The sequence below is a fragment of the Manis javanica genome, chromosome 11 (genome assembly GCF_040802235.1).
Source record: "Manis javanica isolate MJ-LG chromosome 11, MJ_LKY, whole genome shotgun sequence".
In the NCBI taxonomy this organism is placed as follows: domain Eukaryota; kingdom Metazoa; phylum Chordata; class Mammalia; order Pholidota; family Manidae; genus Manis; species Manis javanica.
In genome coordinates, this window is record NC_133166.1 from 81,621,420 (window position 1) to 81,642,760 (window position 21,341).

At 46.7% G+C, this 21,341-nt stretch overlaps 1 protein-coding gene across 1 annotated transcript; it reads left to right on the forward strand.

Moving 5' to 3' along the window:
• Window positions 1-222: 222 nt before the first annotated feature.
• C11H1orf105 (chromosome 11 C1orf105 homolog) lies at window positions 223-19,735 on the forward strand. The gene is made up of 4 exons (XM_073217729.1): window positions 223-311; window positions 1,583-1,673; window positions 14,077-14,144; window positions 19,365-19,735. The coding sequence occupies exons 1-4, from the start codon at window positions 223-225 to the stop codon at window positions 19,558-19,560; spliced, it is 444 nt and encodes a 147-aa protein (XP_073073830.1). The 3' UTR covers window positions 19,561-19,735.
• The last annotated feature ends 1,606 nt before the right edge of the window (window positions 19,736-21,341 follow it).

The window sequence follows — 21,341 nt, forward strand, 5'->3', positions numbered from 1 at the left end:
GAACCTACCCACTGTCACAGTGGGTCCTGGAGTGTCAGAACAGCAGCCCATTGGCAGTCGGCTGGGAAGGGAAGGAGCAGATTTCTTTCAGTCCGCCAAACTCCAGCTGGTCGCAAGCAGCTCTTACCTGAGTGGTCAGTGAAGTTCAGTTCGTTCCTGTCCTGGGAGGATTTGGGAATCAGTCTCAGCCCTTGTTGGAGAAATGGCACTTGCCTACCTCCCATGAAGGTTAAGACACTGACAGAACCGTACCTGTGCGATGCCCTGAGCTTTCGGGAGGACAAGATAGGGAGGCAGAGCCCTCTGAAAGGGTAATGTGTTTATTTACAGTTCTGGAGGATTGGAAAATCCTCATCCAGCCAAAGCACTGGGTTCCAAGCCGTTTATTGTTGGCAAAACCCTTTTCTGAGACGCGGTAAGAAAGTTCTAAATGTGCTTTAAGTAATACCTTGCACGGGACAAGCAGCTCTTACGCAGAACAGTCTGAAAAAGAGAAAGGAGCATTTAGTGAAATGGACTCAGAATACCTGCAATCATGGGCTCGGGAAACACCTGCAGGGCTGGAGGAGGTGAGACCTGGCCCGGAAGGTCAGTGCCTGAACAGACCCAGTTGCGTGAGGAGGAATCCCAGGGCGGCCTGCCTGCGGAAGCCCCGCCCCCGCCAGGCTTGAGCACCCCCTCCTGTTTAGGCCAGAGTACTGTGCGCTGAAGCCGTTCAAACGTGGCCTCAGGCCTCCCTGGTCAGCATTTAGGTGTCAGGTCCAAGGCAGGCTGTTTACATATCACAAAGGCAGTACAGGAGCTGGGTCACACCCTCCTCGCCAGCTCTCCTGGGACCCGGGAAATGGTGGGAAGAAATGAAACAATAAATGCCTTATGAGCGCCAAACTCCTTCCACATGCCTTTGTTATAAATGAACAATAGACAATGAAGGCTTTTCTCATTAGAAAAGAGAGCTGCTCTTGGCAAGAGTTTCTGAGTTTCCATTTCTGGCTGGCCTGGAGCGCACACGGGCTGCACACAGGGCGGTCTATGATGGCCAGACCCCACACGCCTCGGTCCTTCATGTGTAATAAAGTGAACCCCCAACGACCAGCGAGGCGGGTCACTCCCTGTGAGGACAACTGGTCTCAGCCCTGCACCGTGGCTGCTTCACTTGCTGTCTGGAAGCAAGGAATGTTCCAGAGGAAAAGCATGGTGGAGGGAGGAGACTGGGAGTACTGGGACATGAGGTCCCAGCTCAGGCCTGACATAAAGGACAGGCACTCCTCAGGTGCTCCGAAGTTCTGTGCAGGTCTTTTCATTTCGCCCATGCATATCTGCTTTTACCAACCCTTTCCCTGCCTTAATCTGCCCACCATCTCCAACAATCCACAGCCGGCATGGGCTAGTTTAAAACAAAAAAGGCAGAGGAGCCAGAGCAGGACCAGAGAGGGCAGGACCATCTTTTGGAGGCCCCAGAATGGCCAGGCCCCAGGATTGCGGGGGACAGCTGGATCTGGGGTTCCCCCCAAACAACCGCGGGCCTGGCTCTTCGAACCAGGGGCAATGGTTCTAATTTCCTCTTGTTTTGATCACTCAGATCTCCCCAAGCCTCTGCCACGAGCCTGGTTTCGTCAGAGAAGGACGTGAATTTGCCGGTTTTGTTTCAAGTTCCAGATGTCTCATCGAAGGTACTCAGTTTTGTTTTTTCCTTTAATCGAAGAGAAATGAGTAGCTATTCTAGGATGACACGGCATGTGACCACAAGGGTGATTCCTGTCGCCTTCATGCGCCCAGCTGGAGCACAGCCAGTCTCCAGCAGACGTCTGCTGAGCCAATCAGTGAGCGCCGCCACCCACCCAGCCCTAGGGCCCCATCCACGTCCACAAAGAGTGAAAGCAGAGGCTGTAATCATCAAACAGGGAGACCAAACAGGAGCTCACACGGGGGGCTGCCCTCGGAGCTGCCGGGAGCTCTGCTCAGACCGCGCTCAGGACCAGCCCTCCTCCCTGGGGCCTCTAAGCCTCTCGCACACCACCGCGAACCCTGGTGTCTCCCGCCTCCAGCCCCCTGCACCCACGGAATTTCACATCCAAAGCATCTCCATGTCCCCTGCACCTCACAGAAAATCAACCATGACGGGCTGCTGGGTGACACTCTCTCACACTGTGCGAGGCAGGGTCCCCAGTGCCAGCAGTGCTTGTGAAGTCCGTGTCTCCCTGGGAAGGGGCGTGTGAGAGTGAACTCGGGGGGCAAGAGTGTCTGTGCACCTGAAGGATAGCCCGGCACCCACGGGGCTCCTGCTCGCTGACACGCAGTGTTCCTAAGGCCTGGGCACAGAGTCCCACCGTGCGAGAGCTGTCACGGTGAGCCTCAGCCCTGACCAGCCCTCACGTCCTTTGAGAAAGCTTTCAGGGCTTTTTTTATTTGGTGTGATACAGACAGAGAGATGAGTAGGTCAGGGGCCACCTACACAAACAGGGCGGTTTGAGACAGGCATACAGCCAGGGATAAGTATGGGAAAGAGGGCAAAGTGTTGGGCGGAGGAGGTGGGAGGGAAGACCACCTGCAGACTGGGTAGGAGAGGCCAGAGCAAGGGGGAAATTCCAGAGGACGGGCATCTGCATTTGTTCCCGAAGATGCTATCTCCACAGGTGGAAAGAAGAGCTGGGGAGCAAAGACCCCGGGCCCAAGTGCGCAGGCCGTGCTTCAGGAGCATCCCGGCGTCAGGCCGGCAGGAGCACGGCGTAGGGGAAGGGGACCCAGGAGATGGGAGGGCCCAGCAGGAGCACAGAGGGCTGGAAAGGCCCCGGGCAGCGCGGAAGCAATTCCGGCACAGGAGGGTCAGGATCGGGGCTGTGCTTGACAGTTACATTAGCCCCCAACCCCCCAGACAGGCAAGGAGATAAGCGTGCCAGTGAGCATTCACACTGCAGACATGCACAGGGGACCTCAGACAAGATAGGATGGGCTCGGCCGTCGCTGCAGAACCAGCAGGAAGCCTTCCGGTCACTCAGTCTCTTTGAAGTCTCCCCTGTCGCCAAGCGCCTGCCTCCTCATCCCAGGGTCCCCTGGGTCTCACCGCACCCTGCCGTCTGAGGCACAGAGACTCTCGGCAACAGCCTAGCTGGGCGGGAGATGAGGAAGGAAAGCATTGGTAAGGACGTGCCCAGGTGAGAGGCCCACCTTCAGCAGGGCTTAGAATTTCATGGCTGCAATAGTCATGGGAGGCCACTAGATGGCAGCCAAGAGCAAGAGCACCTTGGGCTAGGCCGATAGGCTGAGTGAGCCCAGGCCAGGCAGCCATCACTCCTGCAAGAGAGAACTCAGGTACCGTCCCTTCGTCCAAACGCTGTCGTGGGGGGCGGGGGAAGAGAGGTGCCCTTGCAGACTGGGAAGGCCAGCAGATGTAGTGGAGGCACAATGTTCCCTTTGCTGTCAGTAAGCCAAGAAGTGGCCAAGCCTGAATTTTTGTTGCTAGGTTGAACGGAGTCAACTATAGAAAAGTAACTAAAATAGCTGGGGAGGCTAAGGGAAGATAAGAGCTGTTTCGGCAAGGTCTGTTTGCACAGAATCCTCTGAGCTTCAGCTTCTCGTCCTTGCTGATGAGCCAGTTACTTTCATTCTGTTATAAAGAGGACATCTTGCATATGGAGTTTTATTACCTGGTTTTAGGAAGAAAATGGAGAGGGTCAAAGAGCCCTTCCTGCACCTGATTTTTTAAAGGGCCTTTAACCCCACATGAACCTCTTGCATGTTTGGAGGAGGCACATTCCGCCATCCTTCATAGGCAACCCGAGATCCCTAGTCTGCTGGGACCTCAGCTTGGGTCCCTGCCTGTCACACAGATCTTCCCAGATCGGAATCTTGCCCCCAGAGTTGGCTACATGCATGAAGTTCAGCACACGTATGCTGTGAGGTAAACGGGAGACCGGCAGCAGCTTCTCCTTTCTGGTAAGAAACTTTGAGGTCTCTCTGCAGAGTGGAATGCACAGTGGACAGTCCGTCCCTTCATCCTCTGAGTCAGGGACCTGCCACGAGGCTGCTGGCAGCCCTGTGGCTAAACAGAGGTCCTGGCCTCTGAGCATAAGAGCAAAGGTCCTGCCACCTGGCTCTCGTCCTCTTCACCGTCATAGGTCAAAGGGCAGATACGGAACACTGATCTCCACACTCCGAGTGGCATTCCTCCCCCGCAGCCTGTGGTAGGAGCAGGTGTCTGTGTGTGTGGAACACTATTCCCTAATGAACAGAGAGACAGATGAAACAGAGGCTCAGAAAACCGGGAAAGGGAGACAAACGGCAAGAGGGCAGAGGCTGAGAAACCCAGAAGGTACAGTGGCAAAAAAGTCAATCAAGGAAACAGAGAGGAGAATAGAAAACAAAATGAGGAAATGGAGCCTAAGCATTTCCCCATTTTAAACATCTGTGGAGCAGCCTCCTTATTAGGCACCACATTACCTGCCCTTTATAGGCATTGACTCATGATCCTCAGGATGCTGTAAAGCAGAAAAGTGCAACATAATAGTTGGATAATTGACGCCACAAGGGCACTTCCTCAGCGCTCCACAGCAGGGCAGAGCCGCTGTGCGTGGACCGTCTGAGGACTGTGGCTGGAGTCTGCGGCCACTGTGCCTCCTTGCTGGAGCTCCTCAATTACTAACAGAGTATGAGATGCACCCCCTGCTCCGCTGTCCATCCCTGCCCCCACCCTCTCCCTCTCTTTGATCTGGGTTTGTTCCAGCCTAATGAGTCAGAGTCAAGATCAGAGCATTATTTATTTGCTTTTAGTGAGCCTGTGATGAAAAGCCCTGGCTAAAGAAATTGTGCAGCAGCAGAGATGTAGCTGGGAAGTGTATAGGAGGGTGACTGCCAATTTTCTCAGCATCAAGAACTCATTTTATTATTTCCATATTATTATTTATCTCTTCATTATTTTTGACTCAATTTTTGAAAGCTCGTAACTACCGCAGAAGCTATCCTGTACACTCCTGAGTCCTTTTCCTGTTCGTTTTTATCTAACCCATGTAACTACAGATACAGTTTTTAAATGAAAGTGACAATGGGTGCCACTGACCTGAAATAATGGTGGTAATACGTCCTGATGGTAGGTGCCTGGCTGTTGATTGTTTTGTGCATATTTGATATTTTTTCTAGTGAACAGTAAAAGTATTTATAAACTCTTATATATTCAGTGTTATTCTTTAACTGAGGTGGCTGGTATTTTCAGGTAGCAGGAAAATGTGTGATTATCATAGGGTTTTAGGAATATTGAAAATAGTTCTCTGACTACCACTCTCTGGATTCTAAGAGATGTAGGGGTCATTAAGCCCTCCTGTGGGTCCTGAGAGTCTACTCTCCCCCCAAGGAAAGGTAGTCAGTCTTCCTCTGACCCTTATCCAGAGAACTTTATGGTTGACTGAAAGTAACTAGGTATGGTATTGGACAAATCTCCTATGCTTTCTGGGCCACAGTGTCCTCAGTGGATTCATTAAAGAGTTGAACTAGGTAACCTATGGGGTCTCTCCCAGGGCAGAAGTGGAAACGAGAAAGAGAATAGAGGTGTGGTGGGCAAGAAGGATGGAGTCAGATTTGTCAGTGCTCCTCAAATCACGTTTGTGAGGCTATTTTTAAAATGACCATCTGGTGTTTACATTTTCAGTTTTTGTTACATGGAAGGTGTGTGTGTGTGTAAGAGAGGCATAAGGGGAGAGAGAAACATTTCTCTTTTGTTTCTTTACCAAAGATTCTTGAAGGCCAAGGACTTGGGCCATGAGCCAGATCTTAGGAGCCTCAGCAGATAATAACCTCAAATATTAGTATGTGTCCAGCTCTGAAATCTGAAGGACAGGCTGCCTGGCTGAATTCTTCATCATAACTTGGCCAGGCTGCAAAAGGTTGTTCTCACTCTCCTGTCACAACTGCCACCTGCTCTCCTGGGGACAGCTGCTTGGGAAATGAGAACCCCATTAACATGTCAGAGCATCTTTCCTTGGTGGCTCCGACGCTACAGATGATGCAACCAGGGGTCTGTGCTCCAAACCGCTGGCCAAGTTACTCCATTCCTGCTACCGCTGCTGAGCTGGCCTTACAGAAACCAGGAGTGACAAGGCAGTAAGCAGGAAAAGCCCTTGGTTTGGGGGCTAGAAAGAAAGCAAGGCAGGAGGGAGGAAGCCGAGGCCTCCAGAACATGGGATCCCCAGCTGTTTGCATCAGCTTCCTTGTAGATTGTCCAGGCAGGAGTTGCCCAGCATGGCCGCCCCCTGTGTTGTGTAAGCCCCTGTGCACACCCATGGCCTCATCGTCCTCCCCAGAAGATGAGGAATGGGGTGGCTGGCAGTGAGTCTCACATGCCATATGCTGGCAGAGGTGCCTGAAGTCACACCTCAAAGGCTGGTTTTCAGGTTACATGTAAAGCAGGAGCAGGAGCACAGCCTGCCTCTGTCTTTTTGGCGACAGAGACCAGCAGCAGCAGGGGATGGGAAGCCCAGAGAGTTTATGTCATTGACCAAAGTCACTCAAGTGGCTCACAGTGTCAGGTCTGGAACCTAGCAGTTTGCTCCCAGCCAGGGCTTTTCCCCAGCTCACTGTGCAGAAGGAATCTATTGCACACTGATGTCTGGTAATGCTCCCCTGAAGATAGTGTAACAATAGTGATCTTTGCATACATTGTGTCTTGTGTCTTAGGTATTTCTAATATATATGTATGTCCATTATATCGGTATTTATAGTTTAAAATGGATAGTTTACAATGCTTACAATAATTCATTCACTCAGCCAGCATGTGTTGGATGCCTCCTGTCTGTCAGGTTCTTCAATAGGTCCTAGGAACACAAAGATGCATGAGACATGTTTTTAAAGGCCACCCAGCCAGAGAAGGAAACAAACACACTTAAAAAGGAAAGACTTGCAGTGCAAAATGCAATGAAGGCTGTATCAGGTCTATGGTGGAATCAGAGAGGCAGGCAGCTCAGCTTAGGGGTATGCAGGAGAGTAAGAGGGTCAGGGGAAAGATTTTCTGAGAAAGTAGCACACAAGGCATGTCTTGAAGGATGAGGAATTAACCGGGCCCAGAAAGATTAGATATAGAAAACATTTCATCCTTCAGGTCCCCGGGAATGACAGTCATCATGGTTGTGGGACTCCAGAGTCACAGGTACACTTGTCATTAACCTGGCAAACCTTGATCTCACACATGTTTGTTGCTTGGTCTGCAACAAACGCCGTGACTCCAATCCTATGGGACCTGGCAGTATGCTCACATAGAAAACTGGTGTCTGGAAAAGGCAAAGGAACCAACTGCAGGAAAGCAACCATCTGCTTAAAACTCCACTAAAAACAAACCCAACCCCAGGATTCCCTCACTGCCACCCCGACCTGTCCGGGTCTTCCTCATCCTCTCAGACCAAGTGCAACTGCCACCTCTAGACGTCTTCCCTGATGCCCCGTGGAACATAGTCTACCTCTTTTCTGCAGGTCCAGAAATTTCACTGTTGCTTCTATGACATCTAGTGCAGCCACCCTTGAGTCACAGGTTCAGAGGGGTGTTGTCATCTCAGGATGAAGGATGGAGGGAGGAGCTGAGCCCTGGGAGACACCACCCCCAGGGGATTGGGGAATGTCTGGTAGAAGGCGAATGGCTCTGACTGGGAGTGGGCGCACATGGCACTTCCTCTCTGGCCTCTCTTCTTACTCCCTGACATGGCCTCTCTTCATTATCCCTGACAGCGTTCCAAGTTTGCTGAAGTTTCCCAAAGCAGATCACAAGGCCATTCATGTCGTTTCCTTGGTTGGAATGCCCCCCGCTTGTTCAGCACCTCCACAAGCATTGCCTGCTCTGCTAACCTCAGACCTTTCCCCCTGCACCCCATCTCCACTGGGTGAGCTCAGTGACCCCTTTCAGCTTCCCTGTGGCCGTGACATAGTTCTATGCTAGTGCCTTCCACACTGTCAGACATCATCATATGCAGTCTACTGGGTGGTGGGTGGGCAGCTTGAGGTCAGAAGCTGTGTCTTATTTATCTCTGTGCCCCCAAGGACCTAAGGAATGGGCAGATGAATCTGTACTCTTCCCTGGTCCCCTCAGGGCCAGGAACTTTGTCTTAATCATCTTTGTGACCCCATCACAACTCGTGATGGCCCCACAATAAGTGTTTGTGGTTGAATGAATGAATCCAGTCATTCTCATTCAGTCTTCTACATACCAACCCACAACTTTGTAATACTCAGTTGATTTGTTTAAAATGGCCTAGAGAATTGAAATGTGTTTTAAATATTTGTAAAAAAATCCAACTTTGTCTAACATTTTCAGTCCTCAAACCCCCAAGAATGCCTCACCCAAGTGCTGTGTGCCTCTCACAGGACGAAGCTACTTGCAGGACAATCCTGCAAAGGTCCCCTGAGCAGGACACCCCAGTCACCACCCTCCCTCACCCATGCTGCATAGATCATTCCTCCTCTCCCATCTCCCAGGCCTCCCAGGGAAGCAGGCTTGGTCAGGCACAGGTGAGCACATCTGTAGGGATGGGTCAACAAGCGGAGCCAGTGTGCGGAGGAAGCGAATTTGTGGTCACTGTCTGTTTGCCCCTGGGGCCCTCCTCTGCCCATGTTACATAGTTTCTGTGAGCACCCGCATGGCTCTGAGGTGGCATGAGGTGGCATAAGAGAGAATTCCCAGACAGATTATTAGCCTCAAGTCCCATTTGTTCCCCAATCAAACTCTCACTGGAGATGCCAATGAGAGCCTCATGTTGCAGGTATAATACGACGAAGCTCTTCCTTTCCTACCTTTGGCAGTGGTGAAGTCTGAGGAAGCAGTGGTTACAGTGAGCAGAGGGTGCCTTTTCTGGGACAGCCTCTGGTCCCCAGAGGAGGGACGGGGCTCAGGACTCAAACACCACCAGCTCACGTGCTGCCAATGGCCTAACCTGTGGCTCTCAGGAGTGCAGAGGGCCCAGTGGTGTGGACAGCATGTGCTTGCGAGCTGCTGTTCCACCAAGCTAAGGTGTGCCTGGAGAGGATAGTGTTTCAAGGGCGCCAGTGAGAGGAGATTTGCAGGAAAGTCTTCTGCTCACTTTTCTCAGGCCATAGGAAGTCCTCAGCTGGTGCCTATGGTGGAGCCTCGCTGGATTTGGCCCCCAGCCCCTCTGCCAGCTGTCTTAAACCTGTGCCATGGTACACAGGGGCCGAAGGCCACCACTTTGTCGGTGGCTCACCCCATCCTGCCCACACCCTTTCTAAATCTACCAGCTGCAGCCGAGCCTAGACTCAGTGTGCCCCTGGGATGGAGCCGAGACCAGACAGCCCAGTTCTTTAATGGGAGGAATGACTCCCTTACCCCACCACGTCCCAAAAGTGCTGCCACTCCCTCAGTCCTCTCTGTCTCCCCCCCCTCAGGCCAGGAGGAGCCAGAATGATCCCCCACCAGTGAGAACCAAGCAGCTGTGCTCCACATGTGGGGAAACAACGATGGTAGGATGGGGTGGCAGGTGGGCACAGGCATCCCCTGGGCATGGCACTACCCTCCCCACCAAAGCCCAGTGGGGATAGGCAACTACAGGGCCCTGTAAGGACTGCAAACAAGGGCTGTGGGCCCTGGGAGGCCTGTCATCTGACACAATAGGATAACTACCCCCAAACACACTTTTAACAAACCAAGAGACAAATTGAGGTGGGAGAGCCAGAGAGGAAGAAATGACAGGGCCACTTTGCTCTGGGCTCCCGAAGTAACTGCCCTCCTACGGGGCTCGGAAGGCCACGGAACTTCATGCTCCTTAACGTCTCCCTAGCACAGCATGTGCACCCAGCACCCTAAAAACCATGAAAGAGCAGTTGATCTTTGCCGCACCTGTTCATTCAGCCTCTCCAGGAGAAACCTGCAGTGATCTCCACTTAGCAGTGGGTGCCTGCACCCAGCGGTGCCAAAAGGTGGGAAACGGGGAATCAGGAAAAGAAAGAAGGCAGGCAGGGCATGTGGAGGTGACAAGGCCACACCCCGCCGTCTGTCAGGGCTGCTAAAGAAAGGCCTGGGTGGGGAGGGCTGCTGCACAGGTCGGGGTCAGGACCCGGCCAGTTTAAGGATTAGGGTCCGGGTCTGTTAGGGGGAGATCAGGCTTGGGTTGGAGATTAGATTGGCTGAGCAGGTAGGTTTAGGGCCGGGCTGGGGAAGCGCCTCCGATATCCTCTGATTCTCCTGTGACTCAGGGAGGAAGGGCATGGAGTGGAAGGAAACGGGGAGCCTCCTCTGGTGAATTCTGATGAAAACGCTTCCAGCCACTAGGCTGTGGGCAGAGCAGCAGTTTAGTGAACCTTTTGTGTGGGGTTGGGAAATTTAACTGACCCTACGGGCGAAGGCGTCCCTCGATGTTTTACTCTGCACTCCTGTTCTGTGTCACTAGGATCCGTGTTCAATATTAGGATCAGCTGGAATCTTGGAACCTGGCACTGGGATTTTTCCTGATCCTATTCCTGGATTCACTTGCATCCACACTTAGGAGCACTGGCCCCAGGCCTTGGCCGGCTGACTCGCCTGGGACTTCAGCAGCTGTTTTCTCAAGACCTCTTCTCTGACCTTTGTCCTTGCCTAGTCCTGGCTGGGGTGGAGCCACACGCTGTGGTTGGCTGTTTGTAGTAGATTCCAAAAGGAAGGGCCTCAAACCCAGAGGTCCCGCCTGCCGTCAGAACCAGCGCAGAGCCTGGAGGGGGACCCCAGAAAGTTAGAATGAAGCGTGAATGCCTTGGCCTCATTATGAGCCGTAGCTCCTCAGCGTCCTGCTCGTGGGGTAAAGCGGTTCTGAGCATGGCTGGACTCACTGAAGTCCCCCACCCCTTTATCAGCAGTGGGCTGAGGGTAGATGCTAGACAAGATATATAAAGACTCCCTAACATGGAAGAAACTTCCTCAAGCTTGTGAAGAGTATCTAGGAAAAACTCACAGCTAACATCATACTCAGTGGTGAAAGACTAGATTTTTTCTCTCCCTAAGATCAGGAACAAGATTGGGATGTGCACTCTTGACACTTCTGTTCAACGTTGTACATTTTAGTCAGGGCAATTAAGGCAAGAAAAAGAAAGAAAAGTCATCCAGTTAGTAAGGAAGATATAAAACTGTATCTTTTTTCAGATATAAAACCTATATCTTTTATATCTAAAACTATGACATGATCATATTCACAGAAAGTCCCGAGGGATCTGCAAGAAAACTATTAGAGCTAATAAATGAGTGCAACAGAGTTACAGGATATGCAATCAATATACAAAAATCAAGTTTATTTCTATGTGCTAGCAAGGAACAGTTGAAAAGGAAATTAAAGCAATTCCATTTACAGTAACATCAAAAAAATTAGGAAAAGATTGAACAAAACAAATGCAATATTTATACATCAAAAAAAGACTGAAATAAATGGTAAGAACCCTATATTCATGGATTAGAAGACTTAATTTTGTTAAGACAGCAATACTCCCGAATTGATCTACACATTCAGTGAAGTCCCTCTCTAAATCCCAAATAATATTTTTGAAGAAATTGACAAGCATATTTTAAAGTTCATATGGAAATGCAAGAGATGCAGAATAGCCAAAGAGTCTTGAAAAAGAACAAAGTTGGAGGGTTCACACATCCTGATTTCAAAATTTACTACAAAGCTACAGTAATCAGGACTTTGTGGTTCTGGCATAGGAGAGACAAAAAGATCAATGGAATAGAATTGAGAGAAATAAACCCTTACTTTTATGAACAACTGATTTTTGACAAGGGTGTCAAGGCAATTTAATAGGGAAAGAATAGTCTTTCCAATAAATGATGCTGAGACAACCATATATTCACATACAAAAGAATAAAATTGTACTTCTCCCTCTCATCTACGATGAACAATCCAAAATGCATCAAAGATCTAAATGTAAGAGCTTGAACCATAAAACTCTTAGAGGAAAACAGGTATAAATCTTTTGTAATCTTGAGTAAGGCAGTGTTTTCTTATGACACTAGAAGTACAACTACAAAAGAAAGACTAAATAAATTGGACTTCATCAAAAAACTTTCATCATCTAAAAACTTTTTTTGCTGCAAAGAACACCATCAAAAACATAAAAAGGCAACCCACAGAATGGGAAAAAATATTTGCAAATTATATATCAGATAAGGGACTAGAGTCTAAAATATATAAAGAAATTTTCTAACTCAATGATAGAAAGATAAAAACCCCAATTTCAAAAATGGATAAAAAATTTGAACAGCTATTTCTCCAAAGATATACAGATGGCCAATAAACACATGAAAAGGTGCACAACAGCATTAGTCATTTGGGAAATGCAAATGAAACCATAGTGAGTTACTATTTTATGCTCACTAAGATGGTTATAATAAAAAGGATGGATAATAGCAAGTGTTGGTGAGGATATGGAGGAATTAGAGCCCCCATCCATTGGTGGTGGGAATGTATAACAGTGCAGCTGCTTTTGAAAACAGTTTGGCAGTTCCTCAAAAATGTAAACATAGTATCACCATGTGACCCACTAACTCCATTCTTAGATATATTCCCAAGAGAATTGAAGACTAGGTCCACACACAGACTTGTACAAGAATTTCATAGCAGCAGTATTCATAACAGCCAAAAAAGTATAAACCCAAAGGTCCATCAATTGAGAAATGCATGAAGAAAATGTATTTTAATTCTCATGGTGGAATATTATTCAGCTTTGAAAAGGAAGTAATGCTACATGCTACAACTGGATAAACCTCGAAGACATTTTGCTAAGTATAGGAAACCAGACAGAAAAGGCCACATATTATACTGATTTGCATGTATATGAAATGTCCAGAATAGGAAAATTCACAGAGATAGTGGCTGCCAGGGACTCGGGGGAGGAGGGAACAAGAAGTGACTAACTGCTAATGAGTACAGAGTTCCTGAGGAGATGAAAGTCTTCTGGAATTAGATAGTGATGATTGTTGTACAACTTTGTGAATATTCAAAAAAAATCACTGAATTACACACTAAGATGAATTTTATGGTATGTAAATTATTTTAATTGTTTTAAAAATTAGCATTAGAAAAATACTGAAAAAATCATTTTTAAAAAGTCCTAAATGTGACCTGGTTTGTGTAACTACTCATACTCGTAAGTAACCCTGGGCCAGGAGCTCAGTTTTTAGAGTGGAAGAAAACCTACTGAAAATCATGGTAGTGCATTGCCAGGGAGATCTGCCTTAGTTTTATGTAAATCATCTTTCATCACATTTTCTGCTCCAAACAATTCATCTTCCCCTTTAAATATGTATTTTGTACTCTTATCTGCATTGTCCCTAATTAACACTTCCAAGCCCCTTAAAGTAGGACATTAAGGTGGGTATAGGGTAGGGAGGCATCCTCTAATGCACACATAAGTGAACTGGTATCAAAAGTCTATGCAATTTATTGTTATGGCTATGATATCACTTGAAAAATAATGAAAAAAATGATTCCTAGTGAAAATATGATTTGCTAAAAGTTCAGGAAAAGAATATCTTTTCATCAGCAATACTATTATTGTATTTAGCCCTGTCTGAAGGGCATTCTTCAAACTTTTAAGTGTGCTTCAAAGTGGTTTCATTGGTTCATTCGTTTGATCAACAAATATTTCTTAAACAGGCCCTGTGTTAGGACCTGGAAATACAAAATGAAGACATGGTCTGTTCTGGCGCAGCTGTAAGTCTGTCAGGGAAACCAGACATTAAGCAAAATAAACACAATAAAAGGCTTGTGAGTCTTCTGGAAGAGGAAGCCTGGGGAGCAGGGAGAGCACAGGGGCAGCCGAGGAGTCCGTGGCATCTGTGAGAGCCTCCGTTCTCTCAGGCCTGAGGGGTGCTGCTGGGGGGAGCTGAACAATGAGAATCAGAAGGTTTAGATATCTAACTTCAAAATCTGATAACCAGGGAAGAACAAAGACCCTGGGACTTGGGGGCAGGGTGACTGACCCCTTTCATTCATTCAGATGACACACACAAAAATGTATGAATGACCAATACTAAAAATACAGCTTGGTTTGCTAAGGTGGCACATACTTATTTAAATTGGAATGCAGTTTGGGGCAATGTTCTAATGAGACTTTCTTCCTCAGGTACAACCAAGAACTGTGGTAATCGCCAACAATCTGAAACTACCTCTTGAGAATTTTATGAGTCATAGGTAAGTCAAAGATTTCAATCGAGACATGATTTTAATTCTGATTATATTAATTGGGGGACACAGGCTAGTGGACTAACAAACACAGTAAGTAGAATGTTTAGGGAATGCTTCAAGAATGGGCTTCTTGAATGGCTTCATTTTCTGGTTAAACCAGTGTTAGACCAAGAAAGTTGTTTCCACCTTTGCTTGAAGAAATATTGCAACTGCAAAAAGTATGATCTTCCTTTCCACCTTTACAAGAACAGTACAAGGCATTGGACAGGAGATTTCTCTGCTGACTCAGGCAGAGTTAAATACTTTCTCCATGTAGGTGGCATATTTAATTTGGAGGGTATGGGAGATTACACATAATCCGTCCCAAATCCAGGCCATCCTCTGCTACTTTTTTGGTGACCATTCCTGTCATCAGTTTGGGAAGTTGTCATTTTGGGGGCTGCCGTCTTATCAAGATCAACTATCTCAGAAATAAAATCCAAGCAGAGTTTTGATTTCAGAAGTTTTTTTTCTGTAGTTAGTGATCCAAAAGGGAAGAAGAACTCAGTTTTTTCTTTATTAAGAAACTCAAAACATGGACTCACCCTGGATAAGGCAGCGAGCGATGTAGACACACTTGCCTTGCCCCAGATGGTTGGAATGTAGACATACAAGTCACACTTCCATATGATGAATCAAAAAAGTTATATGTGATCTTCATTATTTTCCTCTCACATAGAGAGCAATAATGGGGGAAAATAAATAGGTCTTTTTGTAAGCTTATGTTAGATAACAGTAGATGTTTTAGTTCCTTTTATGAAATTTGTTCCAAGCTGAGATGTAGACCCAGATGCATGGAAACCATGTACTGAGCACCTGACCCAGGTAGACAGAGTCATGGAGAAAATGGGTATTTGAGCACTACAGGCTCCAGAACTAATAACCGTTACCTACATTCACTCTATACTTTTAAAGAGTTCCTATCAGATCATAATACAAGTGATTCTAATAAGTATTCTTTGTAGACTTTAAATGGAAAACTAAAGTTCAGGATTTCTGAGCAAAAGTTCATTCTTCTATGAAAGAGAATTTTAAAATTTGTTTCCCCAATTTATTTATCTTGTAAGTTTCATATTTTAAATAAAGTTCCAGGGTCATTAGCTGGTTTTGTTTTAAACAAATAACTCACTCCTTCTAAGCTAAGACCAAGGGTTGAACCAATCCGAAATTCATGTTACCACCAACTAGAAGTATCATTAGCTTGTTCATTTTTTTGTCAGTGTAATGAAGGAAAACATACCCCTTCTGTCTGAGATTTAACTAACGTGACTATAAAGTAAGGTGCTGGTTCTGTTTGTACCTTGTAAAAAATAACCTCATAGTTCTTAAGTCTCACCACATACGTAGGCAGGTGGAATTGTCCTCATTGAAATAATAGGGCTTTTAAAAGTGATGTTATGGTTTTATAACAACTTTAATGGAACGGTAGGAATTAAATAATGTTTGTTGAGTGGGAGGAATGAAGGAAAGAAGGAAGGAAGGGAGAGAGGAAAGAGAAAGAGGAAATATGAGTGGATAGGTATGTATTTGTTGAATAATAGTATAGACAGATCTTAAACTATTCAGTCTTACAAGTACCACCTTCCTGTTTGCCCAAAATGGATAATAAAAGGGACTTTTCTTTTTCTTAGTTCCAGTAAGTCCTCAATGGCAATTGAATAAAATTAACTGGCTGGATTTGCCTTATGTTCAGTAGCAAAGTAAAAATAATGTTAGAAAATCTCTGTGGCGGTAGACACCAAGAAATGAGTGCAGAGACTTAGCCCATCAAGATTTGTCAATCTTTAGAAATTAAGCAATTTAAATTAATGTTGAAATGGTTTGGGCTCATATACATTTTGCTTGAGGGTCATTTATTTGTGCAGCCTTCTACAGCCACCAGGGGAAATGGGACGCAGCCGAGACATTTTCTCTAAGACTGGGGGGTTCTAATCAAAATATTCTCAGTCTTGTACTTGAAGGGTAGGTTTACTGGTCGGGAATAGTTCTAACTATTTTTTTCCTGGAAATTAGGGGATTCTTTCCTTGATGTCTTTTGTTTTCAGGCCACACATATTCTGACAATGAAATCAGACACTTTTTTAAATGAATGTTTTATGGAAATCCATGAAAGTACCACTAAAAAGAACTTGAGAACGAGTGGTCTGGATTGGTTATCTCACGCTGCTCTAAAGTGGTCTGAGTACCAAGCTAACAAGAGGCCACCTGTGTTTTAAAATATATGGATGCATGCCTTTCCACCATGTCTTAGCCAAATAACTAAGGCGGGGTTTTCTTGCTTCTTCTGATCAGAATGAGAAGTCTTCATCCACCAGCGGCCTGGCCTGTGCCCAGACCTTACCATGGTGACGTCCTAACAGGTGCGCTTGCTCTCTAAGTTCGTGTAGAGGGAGACATCCTACCCCCAGGGGAGCAGAATGAAAAGTCTAATCCCTCAGAGAATTTCTGAATTTTCTGAACAAATCCCCATTCTCTTCACATACTGGGATTGACCTGCTTTGATTGGCCTGCTGCCCTGCTGGCCCCGCAGCCCTGCCTGTCCCCTCTCCAGACCTCATCTCAGGTGCCTTCCCAGGTCCTCGTGTGCCGCGTAGCTCTGCCCCACTCTTTCTGAAGAGCCCCATGATCCACTTGCCGAAGAATTTCCGTGGAGATGGAGTACCAAGTAGATAGCTCCTTTCTCAGGCAGTCCCGAGGTGCCCGTGAAGGGGGAAGGGAACTGCATGCCCCCAGCCCTGGAACGGCCTCACTAGGCCCTGGCACTCCCATCCCACAGGCTCCCTACACTCCGCCCTCTGCCGGCAGTTGCCCAGTGCCAGTCTTACGTTCGCTTGCTGATAACAGGAAAAGGCTAGTGGTTCTAGCTCCAGCTTCAGTTCTTTCATTTAACACACTGAGAAAAATCAAGGTTTTTTTCTTCACTTTGTGCAAATCGGAAAGTCTTGGCTCTCTCCTGGGAGATGGCAGGAGAGCTAGAGCCAGAACACAACTAATAAGCCATCAGGAAGAACAATTTGGGGGTAGAAGGGCATCTTTAAGGGGTGCCAAAAGGGAGGACCAGAGACTCACGTAACCGCTGAAGGTGGGAGACAGCCACTCAGTGGAGTGAAAGGCTGCTAGTCCCAGCGAATCGCTTCTTATGGATCCAGAAACGCTGGCCTCTGTGGGGCTCTCAGTCAGCCAAAGTGGACTGAAGACCAAGAGCTGCGATCACCCACCCAGTGAATTCTGGCCCTTCAGCTGCTCTCTGGCCTGAAACCACCTCCCTCTCTGGAAGTCGGGAGAACACTGGGTGACAGGCACGTGTTTCCTATGCCTGCCACCTGCTCATTCTAAGTTTCCCTTCAATCTGGATTTTTTTTCAGGCTAGCCTTGCAAAGGAATGAAACACACACACACACACACACACACACACACACACACACACACACACAATTACATGTCCTTATCTCAGCAAGAATGTTTATTTTCTGATTCTACAGGACAATTTGGTAAGATGTCTTCCATCGGTTTTTTAACCCTGGGAGCATGTTTCCATTACCAATATAAGAGCTAGACTTGGTGCACCAAGTTCAGCACGTTGTGCTCTTGGCAGACCTGGTTCTTGCCCAGAGGCCCCCCAAGGATAGCAGCCTTGGAGGTGGGACTCCAGGGGAAGCCTCTGGAGTGGGCCGGGGCTGCAGCCTGCTGGTTCTGTCAGTTCCAGTTGCAACCTTTCTGGGCCGAGCTTTGCGCTCGTGGGCACACTCTGAAGCTACGGGGAAAGCACTGGCTGAGAGCAAAGCCATCTGGGTTCAGATCGTCCTCGTGCTGTACGGGATTGGCCAAGCTGCTTGGGCTCTCTGGGCCTCTGTGTTTCCCCCTATAAAACCAGAGAAGTGTTTTGCACCTCCCTTCCACCCACCCCTGAGAGCCAGACACAGTACAAGCCACCTTCACCTTCGATCAACCCAGAAAAACTGCTGACACTGCCCCCGGCCGGCTGGTTTGCACAGCTTAGACACGTCCCTGCTGCAGTACTGGCAGCTTGGTGCTGAAGCTGCCACCCACCTGAGCTGTGTTGCCTGTGGACATGCCACGAATCCCAAAAGGCTGAATCATCCCAGTGAACACTACTGCCAATGACTGTCTAACCACTTTGTCGATCACAACAGTGATTTATAATGTTTTTCTCAATTCAACCAAATTTTACATGTTTTTAGTAACTATTAGCAAAAACTAAGTAAATGGAAAGAGTCTATTTCTTTAAATGATATGGGGATTTATTCTAGATTTACCTTTACTCTGGCTGTGAGTCCAGAGTTCCATGACACCAATAGGCTCTTGTTGTCATAAACATGGGCACAGATGCTAATCGCCTGGCTTGGACCTGCGACTTGGCACGCTGGAGTGATCTGGTACAAAGAGCACAGGGTGAGAACGAATGAGACCTGGAGTCTGGTCCTCAGTCCATCAGTGCTTCTGACCCTTGGACCTCTGTTTCCTCTTCCTACGGTGATGAGACTGATCTGGAACCTAGATTTTGATTATTATGACATCTGTTAGCTTTCATTAAGGTGGAGTGAGGAGCTGGTCCCAGATAATTCAGGGATCCAGTTCTTAGTCATTCAGGGACTTCCAATGGGAAAATGTATTTCATATGCTGATTTACTCTCCTTCAAGCAATGTGTCTTCTGGAAAAGTTGAATGTCAGCCAACTTTTTGTAAATAAGATATTCAAAGAAGTCAGGATGGTAAGGATCTTAAGGAGCCCTAAAATGAATTATTTCATAATATTAAGCTTCCTGTTGAAATGCAAGTACTTTTCCCTACTGTAAATCTTTTGTAAGATCATGTTTGTTTGCTTGAAGAGCAGAACCATATATGTCTCCCTGAAGGGTCTCCTGAGAATTGAATCCTCTTTTCCCTTTGACTCACAATACTGCTCCAGATGCACATCATCTTCATCTTTAATTTAATTGTCACCAACTCCTAATTTCTGGGTACTCCCTTCTGGCGCCTTTCACAAGATTTGTAAAAGCTTAAATGTTTTGGGGGATGAGATGGTACTATTAAAAGGAATTCTTATGTGACTTTAAATCTGTCGTATAAAGTTGGAGAAGTCTTTGGTGACCTTTGTATATTTCAGGCTTCTTTAAAAATAGAATCTAAGTGTCCCTTGTGCTTATTCTGACACTGTCCCGACAGCGTTCACTACCGACTGCCCATTCTGGGCCCCAGGATGGCCGTCTTCCATGGACTCCTGACAGATGCCTACAAAACCCTGCAGGAGACACAGCTGTCTTCCTCGCCCAGAAAGGAGCCTATTAGGCAAGGCAGTGAGGCAGTAAGTTGTTGGAGTCATCACCTTCCAGACTCTCAAGGAGAAAACCACGTCACCTAGTCGGCGTCTGATGCCATTGCTCTCTCAAAATTTTCTCCTATTTCCAAAAAGGTGACTCACTTTTGCCGTCCCAAGCGTTGCTAGAATTCTAACTCTTGCCACTATCTTCTCCCTTCTAAAGCCAAATGATTTAATTCAGGTGATTGTAAAGATTTATTGATTAAAATGTAACATGATGAGTATCATTCATTTTATTTTGCTAAAGACTCTTAATTGTATAATAATAGATAACATTTTTCTAAGACACACTTTCTATGAAAATTATTTCAGCTCTTCAGGGCAGGAGGCTGGGGATGGCTCCTGGAGGCCCCTCATGAATTCTGCCTATTCAGAATAAAGGCGTGAGATGGGGGGCACCCTCTGCCCTTGTCTCTGCCAGTTCATGCTGCGGGGTGACAGAGCACTGTGACACAATAGCCGGAATGTGGCAAGTAATTAGTAGTTGCAACCCTTGAGGACAGAATTGTGCCTTGTCTTGGCCTCCTCACGTTACCTCTGTTGGTGTCTGCGTATATCAGATGTTCACCTAATCTTTGGTCAATCAAATCCAAACGAAATGCTCCTAGTGTAGTTTGGTTACTTTGGCTGGAGAATGTATACGTCCAGCTCTGCCTTGGTCCATGGGTCAGCAGTGTGAGGGAGACAAAAGAAAACTCTGGCTTATAGATGCTCCATGTCCAGCTTCAGGAGGGCTCATGCGGAAAGGGCTCCTTCCATTCCTTAGGAAGCAGTGGCCTCACGGAATCCTGAGATCCTGCCTAAAGGGACAAGGGACCAACTTCGTGAGGACCAGCCTCCTGCTGACCTCGCCTGAAGAATGGACTCAGAAACCTCTAACAAATGGCCTGGTGCCTAAATGACTTCACTTCTTGCATGCACACACACACACACACACACACACACACACACACACACTCCCCCAAACCAGAAAAACTTACTTGATTCCCCTATATTCCTGGTAGGCTATGATTCTTGGGTTTCAATTCAGTTATCAGGAACTCCAAAAATAGTAACGTACTTCCTCTCAGTGTGTTCACTAACTACAATCCCATTTTAGATAATTGTCAAAGGACAGACAAAAATGTTTCCTTCCCTTTTTTTTTCAAATTAACATATTCACTAAAAAGATTTGGGGCACCTATAGCTATGCATTAGTGGGGAGGATACATGCCCCAACCACAATTATTCAGAGCTTTTAAGGTGATCTGAATAGCATGTGCCTAGTGAGGTGGAATGCTTCCTAAATCTCATTAAGAAGTCTTCATCAAAAGTACCAGGGTGTCTCCAAAATCCCGTCAAAAAGAATAACATTCCAGTATTTGCTAATGTTCTGGTACAGTGATTGAGAACAATGGTCTACTTCAGTGGTTCTTAAATTTTTTGCTCTTAGGACCTTTTATACTCTTAAATATTGAGAGTCCTAAAGATCTTTTTTAAATGTGGATTATATCTACTGATTTTTATCATACCAGAAATTAAAATGGAGAAATTTTTAAACAACATTACGCAGTCACACCTTCCCATAGCCATCAGGGCAATGACATTATCACATGTCATAGAGCCTCTGGAAACCTCCACTTGAGAGAGAAGAAAAGTACAAAAGATAGATAACTTCTTAGTATTATCATGAAAATAATTTTGATCTCACAGACACCCCAGTAAGAATCTCAGAGACTCCAGCAGTCCCCAGACCATACTTGGAGAACTTCTCGTACACATGATATACCCTCGCCTCACCAGTCTTTCAGGGAAAGGAGGCCAAGAAGCTTTAATTCACCCAC